A 19,588-nucleotide genomic window follows, 5' to 3' on the forward strand; every position below is an offset into this window, starting at 1 on the left:
GAGCTGAGCAGCACGTGACCTGCAGTGGGAGGCGCCGGCTGCCGCTCTAATCCTCTTAGGGCTCCGGGCTCTCGCTGCCTGAGTCGGCCTGTAGCATCTTCACACGTCACACGCGGGCGATGCGTCACGGGGCCCGGTGACGTCTCCCCCCTGTCAGACCCGGCTTACAACCGCGTTAATGATTCAGGGCAGAAGTAATGTATTCAGCCCTGCTTAAAACGTCCCGTTTTCCCCCTTCCGCTCCTAAGCATCATCAGTGAATTTTCACAGCATTTTTTCCCTCATGTTTTCACAGTATCATGTAGTAGGACACCAAAAAATATATATTTATGCGTGTGGTCAATTTCAGTTGGCTGGTACCATTCTGGTCCAACCATACCACAGTTTTGACAGCTACGTTCATGGATTTTTTTATCGGTCAAAAAACAGGATTGCAAAATGAGCTGGAATCTCCAAAGCAAGCCAGGCGCTCGTTAACACTCTAAAGTCCTTTTCGCATTCTTTCCCTTTTGGTCCTGACTGGACCCTCCCACTGTGCAGTCATAAAATGATGTGGGCGCATCATTCAGCCCAGATGCGCCCCCCCCCCCCCTTTGTAGTCGGTAAAGGGCCTCTATAAAGGGCTCTATTTTTTTCTCTGCCTGCGCATTGGCGGTGCTGACAGCCTTTTATTAGCTGACCCATATTGTGAGCGCACAGTTCTCCCCGGCCTCAGAGAGGCGGGAGACTCACTCATCCGCACTAACAGCTGCGGCAGGGACCTGCTGTGCGCGGGGATCGTGGGGCCCCAGTCTGCCGTGGAACCCCCCCAACACACACACACACACACACACACACATACACACACACACACACACACACACACACACACACTCTCTCCCTCGACCCCTGCTCTACTACAACAACAGGAGGCACCAGCGCTCAACAGCATGCCCTCATTCTTTACGCTCAATCTTTGCCCATGATGTGGGGTCCGGATATATGTCTTTTAAGTGCATATTGAACGTGTAAGCTCACACAACGAGGACTCTCTTCTGAGGGACACGTCTAGGCAGATAAAGAACACACTTAACGTGTCCCTCAGAAGAGAGTCCTCGTTGTGTGAATTTAAAGAAGCCAGTTGCCCCTGACAGGAATGCTGAATTGCAGGGAGAATATGATTACAAGGGGGAGGGGCCAGAATTGAAAGAGTGCCAGTATACAGCTGGTTTATTATTGACCTGCAGTTAGGCTCAAATCACTTTGTGAGCGTTCCTCTCCACCTGACCCGTGAATCATTCACAAAGGAGTGGAGGGGTTTTATGATCTGGCCAGGGTGTCCTGCCAACCCGTTGACACATCTAGCAGGAAACCTGACACCATTCCGCCGTCCTCACACGGCTGTGTACTTGTGCGTATCAGATCGCCTGCTGATGTGAATCTCCAGTGAATATACTGTAACCACTCTCTGTGCATCACCTGATGAGCACAGGCCAACAGATTGGCCTGTGCTTCAAAATTACGTGGAGCCCTATGGTACTTAACTGATACATAAATTCATCCCGAGGGCTAAATTAGTCTGCGGCGGATGTTCTCTGAAAAATTATGTTTAGATTACTTTTATGTCATGTATAATTGACGCTTGAAATGAAGTCAAGTTTTCTATAAAAAAAATCAGTAGGTGTTTGAAAATGAATTCAGGGGAAAGTGTTTATTGGGCACATCATCACATATCAGATAAATGGGCCTCACAATGCAGATTGATAAATGTGTGCTTTGTCACACCGCAACACTTCCTTGAGTCTTATCCTCTCATAGAACATCCTTTGATGCCATGTATGCAGCCCTATGATGCTCGCTCTTCATTTCTGTATGTCTGCAGGTGCTCTCTGTGTGTGTGGAGGAGGAGAACATCATCCCCTACATCACCAACGTGCTGCAGAACCCTGACCTGGCCCTGCGAATGGCCGTCCGAAACAACCTGGCCGGGGCCGAGGAGCTCTTCGCACGCAAGTTCAACAACCTGTTCGCCGGGGGAAACTACTCCGAGGCCGCCAAGGTGGCTGCCAACGCACCAAAGGTACCGCGCGCTTCACCCCTCTGTGACATGTAATGCGTAAACCTGTGTCCTCGTGGTGAATGGGTCCCTTAGCTGTAGCTTGGTGTGTCTTCCTGCATATTGTTATGAATGTATGTACATACAAACACAGTGATCTCCATGTTCATTCATATACAGTGATGAAGTAGAGCGAAGAAAGGCGGTCACAAGACACTGTCGTGGTAAACATGCCTTACCACTGCGGTGGATGTTTTGGCCTTTCATGGGTTAGCCGTCATCTGTGGCAAGATTGCCAGCATATTTCTCTCAAAAAACTGTGCCAGTTGGAAACAGCGTATATACATATATGTGAGTGTGTGTGTGTGTGTGTGTGTGTGTGTGTGTATGTGTGTGTAGCTTAGCGGATATCACTCAGAGCCTGAATGAGCTGGCCACACATCATTAATAGGGGTGTGATGGAACAGCGCGTTGCTCTTCTGCGCGATTCGCTCCCCCCCCCCCCCCTCCTGAGTCCCGAGTTCACAGCATCAGTAACGGCGCCAGGAGCGCAGAGGAAAGCTGACCTCGCCCTTGTTTGTCTCAGGGAATTCTGCGCACTCCAGACACCATCCGACGCTTCCAGAGTGTCCCCGCCCAGCCCGGCCAGACCTCCCCCCTGCTCCAGTACTTCGGCATCCTGCTGGACCAGGGCCAGCTCAACAAGTTCGAGTCCCTGGAGCTGTGCAGGCCGGTCCTGCAGCAGGGCCGCAAACAGCTGCTGGAGAAGTGGCTGAAGGAGGACAAGGTATTTGGCAAGATGGCCATCTAACCCGGGCTTCTCTGCTGCAGAGAACAAGTCTCGCCTGTAATCTTGTAGCACACTTGTTTGCTACTGCATGAATATCTGTTGGTGGTGTTAAGGATTCCAGGGAATGGTTTAAGCATTGTTTTAAGTGCTTAAAAAGCTTTGAGTGTATTAAAACAATACAAAGACGTTGATAAACAACTGTGGGAATTTCATCTGTTATGAGTTTATACTAAACTCTCAAATGCACTCTGCAGTCAGGCTGCATGCTGCTTCATCTTGAAAACAAACGAATGAAAACTCATGATGAAATGCTTGCAAAAAAGTTTAAAGAATTTCAATCACAACAATTTCATTTGTGGGAGTGATGTCTTTGTCTTGGCGTTTAGCTTGCTAGGCACACCACGCTCGACAGTGCCATCTTATGAATTTTTAAAGAGGGTAAACAAATGGTGCTGGAAAAATTCATGCACAAATAGTGTGCTTGAAAGCCTCCCATACCGTTATCTGCTGTCACGCTCTCAGTGAAGCATTTTCACAGATCCAGCACATTATAGCCCTCAGTTCTCTTCAGAAAGCTTTGTGAATGGGTCTGGCTTAGGAAACACAGTGCCTTTTAACGGATTGTGTGACTGTGGTCCCGCAGCTGGAGTGCTCAGAGGAGCTGGGAGACCTGGTGAAGTCCGTGGACCCAACCCTGGCCCTCAGCGTCTACCTGAGAGCCAATGTTCCCAACAAAGTCATCCAGTGCTTTGCCGAGACCGGACAGTTCCCGAAAATCGTGCTCTATGCTAAGAAGGTACGGCTGTGAAATGGTTCAGTTGACAGACTGTAAAGCTGTAAGTCTTTAAAGCATGCTAGCAAGCTTTTATTTAATATTTCTGCTCGGCTGCTCTGTAAGATGTATCATAGTCATTGCAAAAGTCATTTCAGTTCTCTGACAGGGGAAATCCTCACAGACAGCTGCTCACTGTGTAGTTTTAAGAAGGTCTTGTAAGCCAGTGGTTGCTAGTTTGATTCCCAAATGAGCCAGTCCTGATGTAACCTTGGGCAAAGTATTTCACAAAATTGCTTCAGTAAATACCCAACTATATAAACTGACAACCGCAAAATTGACAGCTATGTGTGTCTGCAAAGCAAATGTTATAACGTGAAGCCCTCCTCATTAAAAGCTTGAACCGTTTTTTCACCCGTCGCAGGTGGGATACACTCCAGACTGGATCTTCCTGCTGAGGAACGTCATGCGCATCAGTCCAGATCAGGGGCTGCAGTTCTCCCAGATGCTGGTGCAGGATGAGGAACCCCTGGCTGACATCACGCAGGTTAGGGGGAGGACGGTCCTCAACGCGAGCATCGTGTAGCTACTCGTATCACTGATAACACACCGCCAAGTTTCCCCCGCACACAACGCAATCTACTTTAAACCTGTTGCCTTGATATGGACTTTACAAGGCACTCTTTAACTGTTCATTCTTACTGCTTGGTTGGCATATGGCTGCTGTTGTGTGCAAACCATGAACCGCTTTTCCCCTCACACAGATCGTGGATGTGTTCATGGAGTACAACCTGATCCAGCAGTGCACCTCCTTCCTGCTGGACGCCCTGAAGAACAACCGGCCGTCGGAGGGCCCCCTGCAGACCCGCCTGCTGGAGATGAATCTCATGCACGCCCCGCAGGTACCGTTAAATCCCTGCGCAACCTCATGCTTCCCTCTTAGTTCAGATCTGCTTCAAATTGATCCGTATTTCACTGATCTGTCCTGTAAAAATACAGTCCATGACGGGCTGTAGAGTTAATTTGACTAATTGCCCCAGTTGACTTTTCTCTGTGTGTAGATCTAGTAGATTGATGCATTGGGGTTCCCTTGCATGGGTATGTGAAATGTGTGCTCGCGTTGTTCAGGTTGCTGACGCCATCCTGGGAAACCAGATGTTTACCAACTACGACCGCGCCCACATTGCTCAGCTGTGCGAGAAGGCGGGGCTGCTCCAGAGAGCGCTGGAGCACTACACCGACCTGTACGACATCAAGCGGGCCGTGGTGCACACCCACCTGCTCAACCCTGAGGTACGCTGGCCCACTGCACGGTGAGAGTGACACACAGGTACCATAAATGCCTGCCCCCTCGCCCTTACCCGCTGCCCTCGCCTCTTCTCTCCCTGCAGTGGCTGGTCAACTTCTTTGGCTCGCTCTCCGTGGAAGATTCTCTGGAGTGCCTGAGGGCCATGCTGTCGGCCAACATCCGTCAGAACCTGCAGATCTGCGTCCAGGTGGCGTCCAAGTACCACGAGCAGCTGTCCACCCAGGCCCTCACCGAGCTCTTTGAGTCCTTCAAGAGCTTCGAGGGTAAGAGTTCCAGTTGAAGCAAGACTCCTCCCATTGTTTGAATGTTCCAGAAAGGAAAACGACCTGCCAGCACTCTGTGCTTCTACAACATTATACCTGTGTTGTCTGGAAGTTAGCCTGCTTTAATCTGTTAAGTAGGCCAACAACTGTAATTATAGATAAGATCAGCAGTGCACCCTGGCCTACTGTTCAACCCTTTGGTTGGGTCTTGTGGGAAATCATAGCACTAATTGGCAGAGTTGAAGGGTAAGCAAATAGGCTTCATTGCTTTGACACTGCAGAGACGATTGCATTTAGGTTTCATCTGCTTTTGTGATTGTATCCGTTTCCGTATGAGAGAAGAGATTTATATCACACATCCTGCAAGCGAGACTGTCTTTGACTTCTAAGTGTTGACATTGTTAAATATGCTCATCAGGAAATTGGCGGTTATTTTGGAAAGCCCCTGAAATGTATCAGGCTTTTGTCTTTAAGGGCATTTTCATTTCCTAAAAATCCTCCAAGTGGAAGGGATAAAATAAGAACAACAAAAATGGAAAGCATAGAGTTTCTTGATGAATTGGCAGTGTGAATGATATGAGTCATGTCTTTTTGTTTGAGTGATATCGAGTCTCCTTCCTTTCTTGGCCTTGTTGTGTGACAGGTCTCTTCTACTTCCTGGGCTCCATCGTGAACTTCAGCCAGGATCCCGAGGTCCACTTCAAGTACATCCAGGCAGCATGTAAGACCGGGCAGATCAAGGAGGTGGAGAGAATCTGCAGAGAGAGCAACTGCTATGACCCTGAGCGCGTGAAGAACTTCCTGAAGGTATGAGGAGCAGCGTGTCCCCAAGAGGAGAACCGTGCACTCCAAAGCATTCTCCATCTCTTTCTCCTCCTTTCTCTCTGTCTCTGTCTTTCTGGTTTGGACTCCTGTCTTGCTTGCTCATTCAGACTTTACATATTACGCAGGTGAAACACATGTTGTTGATCGTCTGACGCTGAGTCGGCCCCTTACCTGTCCAACCTTGGGACGACCTTTGCCATTGAATGTCTTTACTCTTTGCTCCAGTCTTTTGTTGATACCAGGAATTGCTACTAAATTATTTGTTTTAAGTATATCACTAAAATTCTGCACTTTATTCCTATCGGCCAACTTAAGAAATAGGCATTGACTGGTTAATTTTAATTTCCAGTCAGAATCCATTGATGGTCATATCATTAATTACATTAGGGATTGCATGTGCAGTCCTGATTCAGATTACTCTTAAAAGTGTGACAAGTACAACACATTGAAGGAATTCGTGGCCAAATGGGATGCATATGGTTTTTTATTTATTTTTTTTTACTTTTTTTAATTGACTGAGTTAATGCTATGCCTAGAAGCATCCACACGTGGCTCTTTTCACCTGTTGGTAGGAAGTGTGCATCAACTATCTCCTGATGGCAGTTATTGTCTTTTGTGCTTTTCCCTGTGTCTTTGGAATGGGCAGGACATGTACCAGGTAAATCTCCCAGCACAGGACTCCCTCCCTTTATTATCATCCCTTCTTAGATACAGGATTAAACCTGGGATTTGTATGACGAGAACATTGACACAGTAACCGTACCTTCCCAATAGAGCTGTAGCGGTCTTATTATTAGAAAGCAAGCTTTGTTGTCTCATGTTAAAATTAGATTACACCCATTAGGTAGTCACTAGATTTGTATTGGTAGGCTACCCTTTAAACCCATCCCTATCGTAGGAAACCAAAATCAGGGTTGTGAGTTTGTGGTGGCAGGGCACACTGACCCGTTTTCAGAATTGAATCCTTTCGGATTGGTGTTTAGTCTTCAAAACTGAATTATTTTAAGCTTAAAATGCGTTTGAAATTTGCCATTGTGAACAAAAGGTCCTCGGAAAACAGTGTTTATACTCTTAGGTTTGGATTTAATTTTTGGGAGGGGGAGGGGAATCCTGAAGCTGAGGACTTTGCAGCTTGCTTGCCGCCAACTTTCAACCTTGTTCTTTTTGGCTGTCTTGTGAGTAAGTTCATAGCACGCACTTAACACCGAATCTTAACTGCGGGAACGGCCCTTCCTGACTGTGTGGAAAATACCTTATATTTTCCGCAAATTTAACAGTCCAAGGTTTCCCCATAGGAGCTGAGTCATTGTTGACCCAGCCCTAACAGTTGAGTGACGTAAGGTGCACAATCCCAGAGTATTAATCCTGTAGGAGTATTGATGGCAGTTACACAGTGGAAGAAGTGTAAATAGGGTATGTAAAAACCTGTCTGTGGTCCAGTGTTGGTGTTGAGTGTGAATGTGTGGCGGTGATGCAGACCACCTGCAAGGCTTTGTGTACAGGACCACACTGCTAGACTCCCGGTATGAGTTTTTTTTTTTTTCTCTTTGGTTTGTTTTACTCAGAGTCTGTAGTCAGCGAACGTCTGCGGTATTTAACCATCCTTTGACCTCGAAATGTGACGGCTTCCATTTGTTGTTTTATTTTCCTTGGTATCGTGTCATTTCGAATCACTTCGGCAGGATTGGTTCGGCTAGGAAATGATACACCCCTTTCATTTTCCATGTTTTTATTTGATTTTTACATTGAAACGGTAAAGAGAGTCGACAGATGACAGTCAAATCTGTATTTGACCACAGCATTACCTGGGACCTTGCTGAAAAATTTTACCCACTGCTCTCTTCAGATGGCACCTGTTGGAGTGGTGTGCTTCCAGCAGAGATGGGTCTCTGTAATTAACAACAAACACAACCTCCGTTATCAGGTTTGCCATTTGAAAGGTGGATGGGTCAAGGGGTTGATTTTAACCCAGTGCTTGTCTAGAATGCAGGTTTGACTGTGATTTTGGTGAGACCTTTAGATCTGCCCTTCACAAATTCAGTCTTTATATCTAATCTGACATCCCCCTTCCCTTCCCCCGGTCTTTTCCATGGACAGGAGGCAAAGCTGACTGACCAGCTCCCGCTGATCATCGTCTGCGACCGCTTCGACTTCGTCCATGACCTGGTCCTCTACCTGTACCGCAACAACCTGCAGAAATACATTGAGATCTACGTGCAGAAGGTGAGCGTAATTGGCTGGCCAGGTGTCGTTTAATCTACTCTCTGTCCACCATGCAGTTCTTCAGAGGTTGGCTTGTATGACCTGAGTTTTGTATGAGGCAGTATCTCCCACCGCTGTCCAGTCTCTGCTGTAAACTGAAACGTGGGTGTGGTGCAGGTGAACCCCAGCCGTCTGCCCGTGGTGATTGGAGGGCTCCTGGACGTGGACTGCTCCGAGGACGTCATCAAGAACCTGATCCTTGTGGTGAGGGGCCAGTTCTCCACCGATGAGCTGGTGGCTGAGGTGGAGAAGAGAAACAGGTACGGCTGCTCCCACCCCTGCGTACTGCTGCAGGCATCAGTTTCCCTTCCAGCTTTTCAGAAATGGTTTTCAGCCAATGCCTGATCACATACGCTTAATCCCATCCAATCAGTGGCTTCCATTCACGTAGTTAATAAAGACCTGAAGTTGAACAACAGGCAGAGACCATGTGGGTCACTACTGGTCACTGGCACGGAGCTTACACGTGGAAGAGTCATGGCAAGACCTGGTGAGTCAGTTGTGGCTGTTTTTTCTCTGCAGACTGAAGCTGCTCTTGCCCTGGCTGGAGGCCCGCATCCACGAGGGCTGCGAGGAGCCGGCTACCCACAATGCCCTGGCCAAAATCTACATCGACAGCAACAACAACCCGGAGCGCTTCCTGCGGGAGAACCCCTACTACGACAGCCGCGTGGTGGGGAAGTACTGCGAGAAGAGGGATCCCCACCTGGCCTGTGTGGCTTATGAGCGAGGACAGTGTGACCAGGAGCTCATTAATGTCAGTATCCCAGGCCATAAGCTATTTATTTGTGGTTAACATGGACATGAATGTTGTTCATGTGGAAAAAGCCATTATGTGATTTTTTTTTTTTTTTTTTTTGGACTAATGCGATGCTTTCAGTCTTTCTCAAAAATGTCTTTAAAAGAAAGCCTGGCTGGGAAGGTAACTGGATTCTTATGTTATCAATGCATTTTGCATGCAGGTCTGCAATGAGAACTCCCTCTTCAAGAGTCTGTCCCGCTACCTGGTTCGCCGCAGGGACCCCGAGCTGTGGGCCAGTGTGCTGCTGGAGAGCAACCCCTTCAGGAGGCCCCTTATTGACCAGGTGCGCCTCTGTCCCTCCCGTCCTCTCAAACTCAACGGCCTGCTTTCACATCTACAGCATGACTGACCGATTCATTCATCTTCTCCTTTTCTCAGGTCGTCCAGACCGCCCTGTCCGAAACCCAAGACCCTGAAGAGGTGTCTGTCACCGTCAAGGCTTTCATGACCGCTGACCTGCCCAACGAGCTCATTGAGCTCCTGGAGAAGATCGTTCTTGACAACTCCGTTTTCAGCGAACACAGGTTGAAGGAGTTTTGCAGATTAGTTTGTGCATAGTTTACATTTTGGATGTTCATTATATCTTGGTAAAACTTTCCATGTGCCATCAAGACCGAGCAAATACTGCCTCGTAGAGAATTCATAAGCTACTGCAGTATTTCACAATAGTTTATGCAAAGAGCTGTACTGCCTTCCTTCTTATAGTTTTCAACGGAGTCAGTTTACATCAGCAGAAAAGAGAAGTTTTTGCATTCCAAAGCAGTACAGTCATATTCATGAAGGCATACTGTACTTTATGTAAGATTTTATCAAGCACACTTATATAGTGTGATCTATGACCTTGTGTTTGTTTATTGTTTAAAATTACATTAAACATTCAAAATATGTTTAATGGCAAAAAAACAAAAGGTCATAGATGATTTTCTACATCAGCTTTTATTCTGATGCAGTTAGAATTGTTTATGTACATAGCAATGCTGAGGTCTGCTTTTTCCCATTTCAGAAACTTGCAGAACCTCCTGATCCTCACAGCCATCAAGGCCGACCGAACCCGCGTGATGGAGTACATCAACCGCCTGGACAACTACGACGCCCCCGACATCGCCAACATCGCCATCAGCAACGAGCTCTTCGAGGAGGCCTTCGCCATCTTCAGGAAGTTCGACGTCAACACCTCTGCAGTGCAGGTGAGTGGACAGAACCCCGTGTTACAGCCTCCAGAGTGTAGCCACCTCTCTCACATCATCAAAGTGTCTGACGCAGTGTTCCGGTGTGTTTTAGGTTCTGATCGAGCACATCGGGAATCTGGACCGGGCCTATGAGTTCGCCGAGCGCTGCAACGAACCGGCGGTGTGGAGCCAGCTGGCCAAGGCCCAGCTGCAGAAGGGCCTGGTGAAGGAGGCCATCGACTCCTACATCAAGGCCGATGATCCATCCTCGTACATGGAGGTGGTGCAGGCAGCAGACCAGAGCGGTGAGAGGCAGGGTGGAGCTGGGGGGGGGGGGGCGTCTTTGCAAAGGCCCAACGCGGCCCAATGTTCTAAGACTCCTCTTAGAAACTCGTATATAAATATCGGTCATTTTACTGAACGTTTCTGTCAATAGGAAACTGGGAGGACCTGGTGAAGTTCCTGCAGATGGCCCGGAAGAAGGCCCGCGAGTCTTACGTGGAGACTGAACTGATCTTTGCTCTGGCCAAAACCAACCGCCTTGCGGAGCTGGAGGAGTTCATCAACGGGCCAAACAACGCTCACATCCAGCAGGTAGGTGACAGTTACGTGCCCAGCACACAAATGGGTCACAATGATGCACATTGATATCACACGCAGTAAAGCACAGTGATTTCATATACGAATTTAAACACTCCAAGTCACATAAATGGAACAGTTTAAAGTTGAAATGGGAAAATGTGTAAAATATTTTGCAATTCTTCGTTTTGCCTCAAAGGTTGGCGACAGATGCTATGACGAGAAAATGTACGAAGCCGCAAAGTTACTGTACAACAATGTCTCCAACTTCGGACGGTTGGCCTCCACCCTGGTCCACCTGGGAGAGTACCAGGCTGCAGTGGACGGAGCCCGTAAGGCTAATAGCACCCGCACCTGGAAGGAGGTGAGACGCCTCTACCCGTCCCATGTCTTACTCTTCTCAGCCATTCAGGAAGTGTCTTATTCCTCTGTGAGGTCAGGAGGGCACATTGGCTGCTACCTGGTTGTGTGCATTGTGCACATGGTGTTCAGCCATTTTTATAATGAGTTTCTGTCTCCAGGTGTGCTTCGCCTGTGTGGATGGGAAGGAGTTCCGCCTCGCTCAGATGTGTGGCCTTCACATCGTGGTCCATGCTGATGAGCTGGAGGAGCTGATCAATTACTACCAGGCAAGTCTTTACCTTGTTAAACCAGCCCCTCCAGCGGGGGAGTGGCTTCGCATTTTGTACCGTTGGTCGAGAGACCGCTGAAGATGTCCGCTGACGAAGATTGTTGGTCTCCATGCTAGGACCGCGGCTACTTCGAGGAGCTGATCACCATGCTGGAGGCGGCCCTCGGGCTGGAGAGGGCGCACATGGGCATGTTCACAGAGCTGGCCATCCTCTACTCCAAATTCAAACCCCAGAAGATGAGGGAGCACCTGGAGCTCTTCTGGTCCCGAGTCAATATTCCAAAGGTGGGAAAAGGACGCATTTTAATACAGCAATATGCATGGAAGACATTTAAGCTATCCAAGTTGCTCTAGATGAGTTTCTAGTATTGTATTGTATTCAAGTATTGTAAAAATGTTGCACTTTAATCTGCATCTGTTTCAGGTTCTGAGGGCAGCTGAGCAGGCCCATCTGTGGGCAGAGCTGGTATTCCTGTACGACAAGTATGAGGAGTATGATAACGCCATCATCACCATGATGAACCACCCAACAGACGCCTGGAAAGAGGGACAGTTCAAAGACATTATCACCAAGGTACCGTGGACCTGATGGACTTTCCCTTCACTTTCCAGTGAATATAGAACAACATCACGCAATCGCCATTCTCGCAAATATCTTCTGTAATCACGCTTCCTCATTTTGACTCATCACATGTCGTTGGTGGCGATTGTAACGGACTCTTTGTTTTTTTTTCTTTTTTTTTCTTTCTTCCCCTTCTGTATTTAGGTGGCCAATGTGGAGCTGTATTACAAAGCAATCCAGTTTTATTTGGAGTTCAAGCCCTTGTTACTGAATGACCTGCTCATCGTGCTGTCCCCTCGGCTCGACCACTCCCGTGCAGTCAACTTCTTCACCAAGGTAACCTGGCTCTGCCTGTGTGCACCTGCCTGTTCAGCAATAAAAGGGCTTCCAGCTGAACTGGTTAAACACTTGACATGTTTTAGGTAACTTTGAATATCCAAAATTAGTTGTGTTAGTAGTTGAACTGATTATATTATGTATGCTTTGATAGCAAACGTGCATGCCAAAGCATGTTTGATTTCATCATGTTCAGTATCTTATTTTGTAATCGCGCCTTTCTTAACTAACCTGTTTTCTCCCCCTTCAGGTTAAGCAGCTCCCACTGGTTAAGCCTTACCTGCGGTCTGTACAGAATCACAACAACAAGTCAGTCAATGAAGCACTTAACAACCTCTTCATCACAGAGGAAGATTACCAGGTCAGAAATCAGACACGTCGTGCTTTGGCAGCGCTGCGCCCTCCAGGGGCGGAAGTGAAAATTGCAGCTGTGGCACCGGAGAGAGAGCTGTGGTGTCTAAACGCCGTTTTCCCTTCCCCAACCCCAGGCTCTGCGGACATCTATAGACGCCTACGACAACTTTGACAACATCTCCCTCGCCCAGCGGCTGGAGAAGCACGAGCTGATCGAGTTCAGGAGAATCGCTGCCTACCTCTTCAAAGGCAACAACCGCTGGAAGCAAAGCGTGGAGCTCTGCAAGAAGGACAAACTCTACAAGGTACCAGTTGATCACAATACAATTTACAGTTTAACTTTTCCACCAAGGACACCATAGCACATTAGGTTGAATTTTTCCTTCTATGCAAATGCACGTTTACCCCAAGCTTATATTGGCCTATATTACAATTTTGCTGCAGCTTTTGTGTGTCGTTTCTAACTGTTGTCTTGACAAGTGAAAGGGAACCAGGCTTTGAACCTAGTGAGACAAAATGGCAATGGAGCTCCTCTTTTTAGTATTGAATATGGCTCTTTTGGATGACATTTGCGGAGAAATGGGTGGTTTCTTCATGTAACCGTGACTGACTCCCTCAAGGACATTCAGGATTTACCCCATACCTTGTTGTCTGCCATCTAGTGCAGTGTTACCGGGAGACCCTCGTCCCAGCGCTGTACCTGTGCAGTAAATCGCCGGAGGCAGCGAACGCGCTCTCATTGTGCCGCTCTCTCACCTCCCAGGATGCAATGCAGTACGCCTCAGAGTCGAAGGACACGGAGCTGGCGGAGGAGCTGCTGCAGTGGTTCCTGCAGGAGGAGAAGAAGGAGTGCTTCGCCGCCTGCCTCTTCACCTGCTACGACCTGCTGAGGCCCGACGTGGTCCTGGAGACCGCCTGGAGGCACAACATCATGGACTTCTCCATGCCTTACTTCATCCAGGTCATGAGGGAGTACCTGACCAAGGTAAGCGCCATGCGGTCAGCGCTTTGGGCGCGCTCGGCCTCGCTCTCGGGGGAACCGCGTCTTGTTTTAACGCAGCGGTACAGGGAGGGAGCGTTCGGCCCTCGCTGGAACACCGAGTCACATTACACGCTCTCGCAGGAATTCAGCACAGAGGCGGCCTTTTAGCGGTTTGGTTAGCGCAATGGGTCTGTGACACTGAGTTGGTTAGGCTAGTCCAGCTGCACAGACCTGAGTCAGGAACGTCTGCCAAACTGCTCCTCCCTCAACACTCCACACTTCCTCTAAGCTTTTTTTTTTAATATGTTTGGTTTTGGCCCTAGCCTTTCAGTGCTTTCTTCCTTTTCACATTTAAACTGTAATGCAAACAATTAAGCTGCTTTGCTTTGCCCCTTTGTTTTTTTTTTTTAATTGCGCTTTTTGTTCCTGTTGAGTTCTTTGTCCATTATTGCTACTTTTCCATACAAATGTGGTACCAGAGAGATTTTGCCAGTGAGGCTCTGTGGGAAAACGGCGGTTTGGTTAAAAATGAACTTGCTAAATGCAACCAAATTTGGCCGGCTTGGACATTCCATTACGTCATGCATCCTTACCATATGGTTTAGCTGTATCACAGACAGTATGACAGTGCTTTTGGGTAACTGAAACAGTTTTAAAACTTTACTGCTTTGAAGTTCAATGTCTTTTATACGCACTGTTAATATCAAAGATTTCTCTGCTTATGAAAAGGGGTGCTGTGACACTTTAAATGGATGATTTGACAGCGAATCATGTTTTAGATCTGTTCTTTTCCCCCCTGCATTTTAAATTAAGCGCCACGTAAGTTGAGCTCTTCAGCTGCCTGCACTGTAGCCTGCTGTGGGCATGACTGCATGGCCAGCATGTGACTGCGCGTCTGGGGACATATGCAGTCCCTCGACTGTAATAAAATCAAGGGAGTTCCTTCATTTCATTTGATTTATCAGGGTCATAAACACAATTGGATTTGTGCGTCTCGTAGCAGAGCGGCACTTATCTGTTACAGGGGAAGTGCCAAGTGTAGTCTTTCAGAAGCACGTGACTGTTATAACACTTGCATGAAATAAAAACGGGGATTTGCCAGTTAAAAGTGCACTCCAGTGGTAATTTTCAATTATGTGCATGTGAATATTTGTAGAGATTGTAATGAATTAGTTCAGTCTAAGCAATATGCAATGTTTTGAATGCCGCATAACAGAATTTAAAGATGGTACTGCACCTCATCTAATGCCGGGTTCAGACTACACGTTTTTTTTGTCTTTCATGATGGTCAGACTAGGTAGTCATAGTGCCATAAAATCTTGCTGCGTCTTGGTCGGGTGACTGGCAACACTACAAGTTTGACCCCGACCAATCATCATTCACGCCCTTGCATGTAGTCAGGGAGGAGGGTCAAGAAAGTGCCAATCATGGCTACAGAAGCGCTATGTGTGACGCTAGCAGTCTTCTGTTCAGAAAAGAAGAATAAAAAGAGAAAACGATTGTGGACCCGTTCCTGGGTGTCACGAAGAGGACAGTATGGGCTGTCTGTCCTTCAAAGAGAACTTGAGGTAACGAATGTGTTATGTCAAGAACATAACATAAATGTAGCTAGCTACCACGATCGCTGTATGTACACAGAGAAGGTCTCGTGGAGGAAAGATCATTGGGTTTTGGCAATTGTATACTCTCTCTGGTAAATAAAGATACAAAAATATGCTTTAATATCAGGTGATTTCAAAGTCACTATAACTGAAATCAAGAAAACGGTAAATACAGCTCCAGTTTTCATTGTCCACCGCCTGAAGTGACAGCATATGCGTTCAGTTTACATACAAACTTCACATAGCCCTAAGGAGGGCTTCTCAAAGTCCAGACCTCGATCCGCATCCGGACCGAACGGCAAGTCAGTCCGGGCCCAGCCCATACCTCGTGTTTTGAATGCAATAATACATTATGAAGTGTAACGTTTTCTGTTTTGAAATAAAATTTCTATTGATCAATAAATTGTTAGTGACGTTGAATATACAGTGTAGCTGGAGATCATTCATAGCTATCCTGTCCCCAGATCAATGTGGTTTTAATGTGACTTATATCCGTATTGTTGACATCATTGTCGTGGCGACGTTAACTGCTGGAGAGTGTTGTGTGTTGCTGCTGCCGAGTTCACGCATTAACGTTACAGTGGAGAATTTGCTATCAGCTCCTAAATCGCAGATACAGAATGTGTCTCGTTTTCTCTTGTACACAAATTCTACAACTAGTGTAAATGTAGTTGTAAGTTTAACAAATATGATAATAATACTAATTACTGTTATTACTGTAACACCATGCAGCTGACAGTCACTGTAACACTATGTGTAACCACAATTACAATAATATTACGGACGTTTAACAATAATATACTGTTACTATTCCTAATTTCATTTGGGCACACCTTTTGTGCCGAGGTTCAGGCAATTGATTCCAGGCAAACAATGCCATTTCTCCCACTAGGCTCGAGTCACTCTGCGAGAGCACTCTGTCATCCTATAGGTCAACTTTGGAACACATCGTAGGAGATTCTTAAAAAATTCTGACATGCTTGACTTTTTGTCGGGGTGTCATAGGCCCAGACACCACATCGCTGCTGTTCGATTACGTCACATTACAAAACCCGCTCGTCGCTCTGCGTTGTTCTCGATGTTTGTATTTGGCACCGAACATGTCGGCTTCGACAAAATCGTGTCAAAATCGGGCTGATATTCGTGTAGTCTGAACCCAGCATGAAACAGTAGGCATAATACAGTACTTAAACCATTATTTTAACAATGCAGAACTAACAAGAGCAGGCCAAATTTAATTGTAGGCAACTGCATTTGTATAAAGTGGCTGTCTTGACTGTCTTCACCTTTGTATCTTTTTTGGTTTGTTTTGTGTTGTTCTCTCTGGTGGTGCTCTACTCCTCTCTGATTACCTTGCGCCTGTGTGCTGTTTCGACCTGCTTTCTGTGATGCTGGAAAATGGACTTTGATTTCTCTAAAGCTTCGCCTCTGAATTCCCTTTCAGGTTGATGCAATTAAGGAAAAGGTGAAGGTCGATTCTTATCTTCCATCTTTCTTTTGTTTTTAGTCTGGGGGACTGAGACCTAAGGAGTCTGCATGAGTAGTTTTCCTCCCATGTTACACTGCTGCTTTTGAAACAACACATTCCACTAGTGCCTTCGAGTGTCCTTTAAACCTGACCTAGTGCAGGCCAAGTAACAGCAGGTTCACTCCCTTAGACCTGTAGATACTAAATAACCTGTAGAGAGGAAAATAAACCCAGAGAAGCCTAGTCTGCCATTGGTTCTTAGTCCTCTTCTACCACATGGACTCTGCTAAACCTTGACCCAGTTGTCCAGGGAATCAGAAACCTAAGTCAGTAGGCAGAGGTTACAGTAGACCTCTGGAAAAATCTGTTCCCTGCTGAAACATGCCCATGAAGAGGACTGTAAACCAGCTGTAGACTGCATTTCACTGTGTCACTAAACTACAAGTGTAGATGAGGCCCAAGAGGTTTATGAAGTGACCGCTCTTTTCAGAACTTTATCTGGTTATTTTGAAGTGTACTGTGTACTTAACAACAAGTGTTATCAAAAATACAGTGGAGCCAGCTTTGAAAGTAGTCCCTCCTTGAAAGCGTGTCTCCACCAATGCAGGCACAAACGTAACGTTAAGCGCTCTGAAAGCTATCTGCGAAGATACTGCACGGCAAGTCGGAACCCTTTCCCCCGTACTTTCAGTGCCTTGTATATCGTATTACATAGAGAATATACAAGAACAAGAGCTGAAAAGTTGGGTCCTTCACTGACCTGTAGGCAGAGAGCGTGTGTGTGAAAAATGGGTAACAGAACTGCACTATGCCAAGTGGTTCTCTTTTTGGTTTGAAATGAGCATGCGTACCCTTGTGTAGCAGTAGCGGCACTTGAGAGGCTTGGAGACATGGCTGTTGGCTGTACGTGCTTCTTGGAAGCCTTGGGTGGCTGCCTGAACTGTCCTCGGCTCTCTCACTTCTGGCTTCGGTACTTTTGCCTGTTTTTCATGCACACATTTTAACGGTGAAGTAACGTAACTAGCATGTTTTTCCTCCCCCCTTCTCCTCAATGAAGCTGCAGCCTGTTGAAACACACGGAAAGAGCCTTTTTTTTTTAAACAAAACTCACCAATTCGATTAACAAGAGGTATGTAGGGAACTGAACCCAGTTTTCAGTCATCTTTCCTACAGAGAAGACCAAACATACTGTTGTTCCTGGCTGGAGTTTTAACAGATCTTATTTCTGTGCTTTCAATCTGTGATAGATGTTGACGTTAAAATAAGTGCCTATAAAGTTTTTAAATTGTAGTTAAGTTGTATCTTCCTCTCTGCTGCTTTGCTAGCCCATGCCACATCTTGCCACTTGCTCCTGCTGTCCTAACATTTTACAAATCTGCTATTTTATGCCGTGCTTCTAAAGGTCTTAATCTGATTGTAATGCACAGAAAACATTTTGCGGGCTATGAAATCCTCCCTTTAAACTGAATTCATGTCATTTCATGGGTACAGCATCCCTTGGGGCTCTCTTGAACATAGAGTTTTGTATCAGAGCTAGGGAGTTACCATACAGAAATATCACTCAGGGGTGCCCCCAGTGGTGAAGAAATGTGCTTTCAAGCTACGCTTAGTACTGACAGTGACAGATATAGGATAATCATGGGTTTGGTTCCCTATGTACAATTCTGATTAATATAAAAATAAAACTAAAGGTGGTGGCTTGATGGTGGGACCATTGTCTGCATTAATGTTCTTCCTTTTCTGCTTTGGTAGAATGTCTATAATTAAACAACAAACCTTTCTTCATACTTTGTATGCTTCTTGCCATTTGAAGTGACAGAAGCCTTTGGTCTAAAAAAAAAAAAAAAAAAAAAAAAAAAGCCTGACATCAACATCCTCACATAGTGAGGTGTTGCATGATGGGAAAGTCAGAGTGGCCTCTTGGGAGTGAAAGACATGCACCTTGCATTTGCCCTGATCTGAATGCATTCTGACCTGCCTGAAATGGTCCCACCTATCTGTCATTTCTCGGGATTAACGCCCCAGTAAAGGGGGACAGCGAAGGCTTTTCCAGCAGTTCCCAGTGGAGTTGCCTTGGAGACGGTGTTGTCAGCTCCTTCCCCTGCCCGCTTCTTTCAGGTGGACAAGCTGGACGCCTCCGAGTCACTGAGGAAAGAGGAGGAGCAGGCCACAGAGACACAGCCTATTGTCTATGGTAGGACCCCAACATCACTCCCTGTTTGTGTTCAGTCACCATCTTGAATTTTCCTCTGACCTCTATGACATCATTCACAAGATTTTGATTATCCTTATATTTTAATATTGCCTATCAGCCATGTAAAGTCCAGGACAAATAAATCCCACTCATTTTAATTCATACTTCTAACGCTTTATTGGCATTAAGAAAATTAAGAGAATAGTGGCTACCTTATTGTTTCGCGAGTCGGGATTTTTTCTATGCACTGTAGACGGTACATTAGTACTGCTGCTGTTGGAGGTACACGACAGCCCCTGACCGGAGTGTGTGCTTTCTGCCCCCTCTTCCCCAGGCACTCCTCAGCTGATGCTCACCGCAGGACCCAGCGTGGCCGTCCCTCCCCAGCAGGCCTACGGTTATGGGTACACAGCGCCGGCCGGGTACGGCCAGCCCCCTCAGGCCCAGCCGGGCTTCGGCTACGGCATGTAAGGCCCCACGCGCCCGCAGTCATCCATCCATCTCTCCTTCAGTCCTCCACCAGCTCATGATGATCTCCTGCTCACCACAGAGGATAAAAACAAGCAAATGTATTCTTTTTTTAAAAAAAATCTTTTTTTCCTTTAAACTGTCATGAAGGACTCCATTTTATTCCTATTGTTTAAGAAAAATAAA

The 19,588-nt window shown here is 46.7% G+C and overlaps 1 protein-coding gene across 4 annotated transcripts in view; it reads left to right on the top strand.

Annotated features, from left to right (window-relative positions):
- The window catches only part of cltca (clathrin, heavy chain a (Hc)), a 39,544-nt gene extending 20,040 nt beyond the window's left edge, over positions 1-19,504 (top strand). For 2 of the 4 annotated variants that reach the window (XM_036524748.1, XM_036524749.1), the window contains 27 exons: positions 1,862-2,059; positions 2,622-2,822; positions 3,469-3,621; positions 4,022-4,144; positions 4,362-4,499; positions 4,726-4,890; positions 4,989-5,169; positions 5,813-5,976; positions 8,092-8,217; positions 8,374-8,516; positions 8,779-9,013; positions 9,219-9,341; positions 9,437-9,582; positions 10,062-10,245; positions 10,340-10,532; positions 10,664-10,821; positions 11,006-11,170; positions 11,328-11,435; positions 11,555-11,722; positions 11,862-12,011; positions 12,204-12,335; positions 12,586-12,696; positions 12,824-12,994; positions 13,453-13,674; positions 16,717-16,737; positions 18,859-18,934; positions 19,269-19,504. In XM_036524748.1, coding sequence (XP_036380641.1) covers positions 1,862-2,059; positions 2,622-2,822; positions 3,469-3,621; positions 4,022-4,144; positions 4,362-4,499; positions 4,726-4,890; positions 4,989-5,169; positions 5,813-5,976; positions 8,092-8,217; positions 8,374-8,516; positions 8,779-9,013; positions 9,219-9,341; positions 9,437-9,582; positions 10,062-10,245; positions 10,340-10,532; positions 10,664-10,821; positions 11,006-11,170; positions 11,328-11,435; positions 11,555-11,722; positions 11,862-12,011; positions 12,204-12,335; positions 12,586-12,696; positions 12,824-12,994; positions 13,453-13,674; positions 16,717-16,737; positions 18,859-18,934; positions 19,269-19,405 — 4,092 coding nt within the window. In that variant the 3' untranslated portion in view covers positions 19,406-19,504. The remainder of the gene's footprint in view (positions 1-1,861; positions 2,060-2,621; positions 2,823-3,468; positions 3,622-4,021; positions 4,145-4,361; positions 4,500-4,725; positions 4,891-4,988; positions 5,170-5,812; positions 5,977-8,091; positions 8,218-8,373; positions 8,517-8,778; positions 9,014-9,218; positions 9,342-9,436; positions 9,583-10,061; positions 10,246-10,339; positions 10,533-10,663; positions 10,822-11,005; positions 11,171-11,327; positions 11,436-11,554; positions 11,723-11,861; positions 12,012-12,203; positions 12,336-12,585; positions 12,697-12,823; positions 12,995-13,452; positions 13,675-16,716; positions 16,738-18,858; positions 18,935-19,268) is intronic. The other 2 variants (XM_036524750.1, XM_036524751.1) reach the window with 1 other exon arrangement.
- Positions 19,505-19,588: the final 84 nt, after the last annotated feature.

Source organism: Megalops cyprinoides, chromosome 3 (genome assembly GCF_013368585.1).
Source record: "Megalops cyprinoides isolate fMegCyp1 chromosome 3, fMegCyp1.pri, whole genome shotgun sequence".
NCBI lineage: Eukaryota > Metazoa > Chordata > Actinopteri > Elopiformes > Megalopidae > Megalops > Megalops cyprinoides.